The sequence below is a fragment of the Marmota monax genome, unplaced genomic scaffold, assembly GCF_021218885.2.
Source record: "Marmota monax isolate L192 unplaced genomic scaffold, Marmota_monax_Labrador192_F-V1.1 WCK01_AAM20220418_F8-fsc01120, whole genome shotgun sequence".
In the NCBI taxonomy this organism is placed as follows: domain Eukaryota; kingdom Metazoa; phylum Chordata; class Mammalia; order Rodentia; family Sciuridae; genus Marmota; species Marmota monax.
This window is the reverse complement of record NW_026694373.1, coordinates 11,146-15,987: the sequence shown is the minus strand read 5'-3', so window position 1 is coordinate 15,987 and position 4,842 is coordinate 11,146. Positions and strand designations below refer to the sequence as shown.

At 34.6% G+C, this 4,842-nt stretch overlaps 1 protein-coding gene across 1 annotated transcript; it reads left to right on the top strand.

Moving 5' to 3' along the window:
• The first annotated feature begins 2,861 nt into the window (after nt 1–2,861).
• Nucleotides 2,862–3,797, top strand: LOC124109278 (olfactory receptor 4S2-like). Its single transcript, XM_046467783.1, has one exon. It carries the CDS (start codon nt 2,862–2,864, stop codon nt 3,795–3,797), a length of 936 nt encoding a protein of 311 aa, XP_046323739.1.
• The last annotated feature ends 1,045 nt before the right edge of the window (nt 3,798–4,842 follow it).

Genomic DNA, 4,842 nt, shown 5'->3' with positions numbered 1-4,842 from the left:
TAAACTATTCCATTTGAAAGGTTGTGCAAACATTCAACCATCACACATTTACTTCTTGATGTTTTTCCTTTGCTCTTTGTTTTAGTCAATTTCTCTGCTAAAACCAGATGATAAGAATATGAACAAGATCTCTTTTACATTTTTTTTGTTATTGACCAACAACAAAAATATAAGATAGGGTCTTTTGGGGGAATAAAAATAGACAAAAATGATGGGAAATAAAATAAAAGGAATAAGGCAAGAGTTAACCTTAATGATTTAAACTTAAAAACTAAAGAAATTATAGCCCATAATACAGTTCATCCCAGGTGTGTATCATAAATGCATCTCATCTCAGCTTTTTTCTCTGGAAACTAGTATATATTCCTTTAAGAAGAAAAAAGTGAACCCCCAAAGTACCATTAAATCTCACCTTTCCTTTCTAAGAGAATTTATTAAAGAGTAGACTAATTCAACTTCAATCCACAAAAATGCATATTTTAATACCTTTTAAATGAAATATATACTATTGTATGTATATATCAAGAGTCATTACTTCAAAGAAAAATATGCAATCCTAGAATTACTTATGCTTGATGAATTGCTTTGTAATTAAAGTTAACAGTTCTAAATGTAAAAATCAACTGAACTTAAAAATGAAGCAAAGCCACTTTTAGTTTTAAAAATAATTGAAAAAAAATTCAGTACATGACATCTCTCTTTAGTTATGTGATTTGGTTTTAATTATGGTGAAAGGTTTGGGGGAAAACTGTCCCTAAGGTTATTACCATATTGCATCATTCCTTCTAGAATAACTTTATAAGCAGAGGAAAAACATTTCTTATCAAAGATATTGAAGATCAGATGATTTCATTAGGTTAAAAAACCTTTAAGAAGGAACACTGACTTTCATACAGGCTTTGAGTTTAGGTGATAAGATGTTCTCTGGAACTGATTATTCACAAAGCAATTCCTCTGGTGTCACCCTTATTTCAATTCGAGTCTGCATCCAAATTATATCAGGAAGACACAGAAAAGTAAAGACAAATACAAGCTCTGGAAAATACGGTGAGATTCTTTTATTCTATTACTAATATACTATTTGGTAACATGGGAATTTGGTGCATTGGCTATATTTTAACATCTCTAATATAGTTGGAAGAAATTATTCTACTGATTTATAGAGAAATTAAATTTAGATGATAAATAATAAAGTTCATCTATGCACAAAGAAGAGCTAGAGTAGTATGGATGTGAATAAAACATTTCAATCATTTCAAAGGACAGTGAGACTTTATCACATTAGAAATGATCAGAAAGGGGAGAATGGATTACATTGAGATAGGTCTTAATTTCAGAAGATAGAACAATTTCTCTAGGACTTTGTAGAATGAACAGAAGGGAATAGATCCCAGGATAATGTGTGAATGCTCATTTTCTTCTACAACAGAAGCAAGCAACATTATTCACAGCTGTTGAAAACTGCTATTATTTGAGTTATTGTAAAATTAATTGCTCTCTGTGGAGAGTACTACTCTTTTGTAAGTTCAGCAAGAAAAACAACAGGGAAAGGACCTGTGAAGCACAGGATGTGGCTGATTTTAAATCTGATTTGCAATATTGTTATTACTATTATTAACATAAGTGTTACTATTTGGTAATGCACAAAAGTAAGCAGACCTGTGATGACTATACTCTAGGATCTCTAGTATACAGATCTGATGAAACCTGTAGTTGTCAAAAAGCTGACAATGCCTGACACATTATTCCTGCAAAAGGCTACCTGAGAGCACAGAGTTATTAGTAGTAGGAAGCAACAAGCCAGATAGATGTTAAGGGGATCAGATTGCAGGGGGATGATCTATAACTAGAAGAAACATTCATATCTGTGCCTTGAGTTAATAAAGAACCTTGAAGACTCCCAAATGAAAACTCCTCTGTATGCCTTTTCCACCAAAACATAAAAGTGACTTCACTAGTGTGTCTGAAATTCCAACATGGAAGGTTTATACACTTACATTAAACATCATGCATTTCCTAAACCCATAATAATAAAAATTACTAAAGGACAACCTCTTCCTGGAATGTTATATTCACCCACAATGGGAGAACTAAAATATTCTAGCATGAGATTTGAAAACTTGGAAGGACACATGAGGAATATTGTCACAAAAGAGCCACTCCTGCATTTTTGTTTTTTCCATATTTTTCAGTTTCAGGGAATTTGTTTTCAGTTACTACACAAAAGTTGAGTAATAAATAAAGCCATAGTAAATCCTGGTAAGCCCTCAGACACTCCACATTGCAAGAGCTTGAGCCCAAACAGAGTCCATAAATTCACACACAGATATCTGAAATGGAGCCTGCAGAAGTCACCCAATCTGGACACTTGGGTGTATGTAGTGACCAGATGTGGCTGTATTCAGAAGAAATCATGTAGGCATGCTTGTATTTCTAACACCAAAGCACAGGAAACCTTGTCTCCAAACAAAGGGTTGCTTTAAATCTCATTGTGTGTCTTTTACAGAAAGAACACTAACTAAATGTTTACCCAAAATGATATAAGTTAACCTTAGGAAAAGGTTAGGCATGTGAGAACCTTGGTTAGATGTGTTAATTCAGGAATTTGCTTTGTCTCTCTGTTCTCTGCTCCATCATGTGAAATGAATAACTCTGGTATATTATTGATGTAAATTATGAGAAAAGAAACACTAAAATTTATGTATTCATGTCAATCTTCACTCAGTACTCATTTTTCTTCCATTTTTAACTGTGTGATCATTAATTTATCTTGAGTTAGAAATAAATGCTAATAGTCTTTCTGATGTCTTTCTTTCAGATAATTTAACTGTGTTGGCCACTTGGCCTACTTGATTCATTACATGGAAAAAATAAATAATGTAACTGAATTTATTTTCTGGGTCCTTTCTCAGAATCCAGATGTTGAAGAAGTCTGCTTTGTGGTGTTCTTATTGTTTTACGCAGTCATTCTTCTGGGAAACCTCCTCATTATGCTGACCATTTTCATGGGGAACCTTCTGAAGTCTCCCATGTATTTTTTCCTCAACTCTTTATGTTTTGTGGACATTTGTTTCTCTTCAGCTACAGCACCCAAGACAATTGTTGACCTGTTAGCAAAGAACAAAACTATCTCATATGAGGGGTGCATATTGCAACTCTTTGGGGTGCATTTCTTTGGAAGCACTGAGATCTTCATTCTTATAGTAATGGCCTATGATAATTATGTGGCCATCTGTAAACCCCTGCACTATATGACCATCATGGACAGGGAGAAGTGCAATAAAATGCTGCTGGGGACCTGGGTAGGTGGGCTCATCCACACTGTTATCCCCTTATCTCTAGTAGTTCAGCTACCCTTCTGTGCACCCAATGAGATTGATCACTACTTCTGTGATGTCCGCCCTGTGCTCAAACTTGCCTGCACAGACACACATATTATTGGTGGAGTTGTGACAGCCAACAGTGGTACTGTCACTCTGGGGAGCTTTGTGATCTTGCTCATCTCCTATACTACTATTCTGGTGTCTCTGAGGAAGCAGTCAGCAGAAGGAAGACACAAAGCTCTGTCCACCTGTGGAGCCCACATTACAGTGGTCATCATCTTTTTTGGTCCTTGTACTTTCACGTACATGCGCTCTGATGTGACATTTGCAGAAGATAAGATGGTGGCTGTATTTTACACCATTATCACTCCCATGCTAAATCCCATGATTTATACACTGAGAAATGCAGAAGTAAATAATGCCATGAAAAAAATATGGATCAAGAAGATTTTCTGGAATGCCAACAGCAAATAGTTGGAAATAATAATTTAAACTGGATGATCTTAAATGTGGTCAGCCTTACCTTAGTTAACTCATATCTTCAATGAATCAAATAATAACATCAAAAAATTTTCAGAAGTAACAAGTGAGAGAAATACATATTGCACAGAATTAACGTATTCTTTACCATAATCATTATATTTATTATTTCATAATCAGATAATGTTCTAAATATCCAAAGACACAGGAGTTGGAATATGCACAGAATCTCAACATCATCAGAGTAAGTGTCATTGTTTTCTCCAACTGCTCATTTTCTTTTATCATTTTCTCTAAGTGATTACAAAATTACTATGAAATATATAAAATTATTTCTGGCATTTAAAACTATGTTTGGTACAGATTAAAGAATCAATAATGCACAGATTGGGTGAACAATAGAATTCATAAAAATATCAAATCTTAGCTAATGAATTTTGATGTAAGTCTCACAAAACAGTGAAAACTCCGCCTAGTAAACTTGGAATGGTAGCAGAGTTGTCTTCATAAAGTTAGAGATAAAATACAATCCTGAAAGACAAAAAAATGCTTTCATCTGTCAGTCTTGGGGAAAAGTCTTTGCCATTTTTAGGTTCAATTTTCTTTACACACACGCTACTCTCTCTGCCCCCATCAACTGTACCATCTCACTAACTTGCTGCTTCTGACTGTAAACTTTGCTTGTCATCTATACAAGCTATAAAGTAACTACCAGCCAAACTCAAGAAAATGAATGAAAAAAAGCCACTAATGAGAACCAGGCTACTGTGACTCAATCACAAGTGAAAATACAACCTAATTAAATGCCGGAAACCATGATTCCTATAACATTTGAACCAAACATCTTTACTGAATACAGTGGGCCATTTGTCATTGACTGAGCTAACACTAGTTCCACTTCTGGGTCCCATAGAGACCCATACTGGACAGATATTCTTTTCTTAACATTAACTTTTATGTGCCCTGGTGGTAGATTTCTCCTTCACCATGAGCCATGACCTGAGCATTATCTTTTACAATAAATAAACATATCAGTGCT

Excerpts from the sequence above, each read along its gene's own strand:
- LOC124109278 (XM_046467783.1), top strand. The coding sequence starts at position 2,862 with ATGGAAAAAATAAATAATGTAACTGAATTTATTTTCTGGGTCCTTTCT.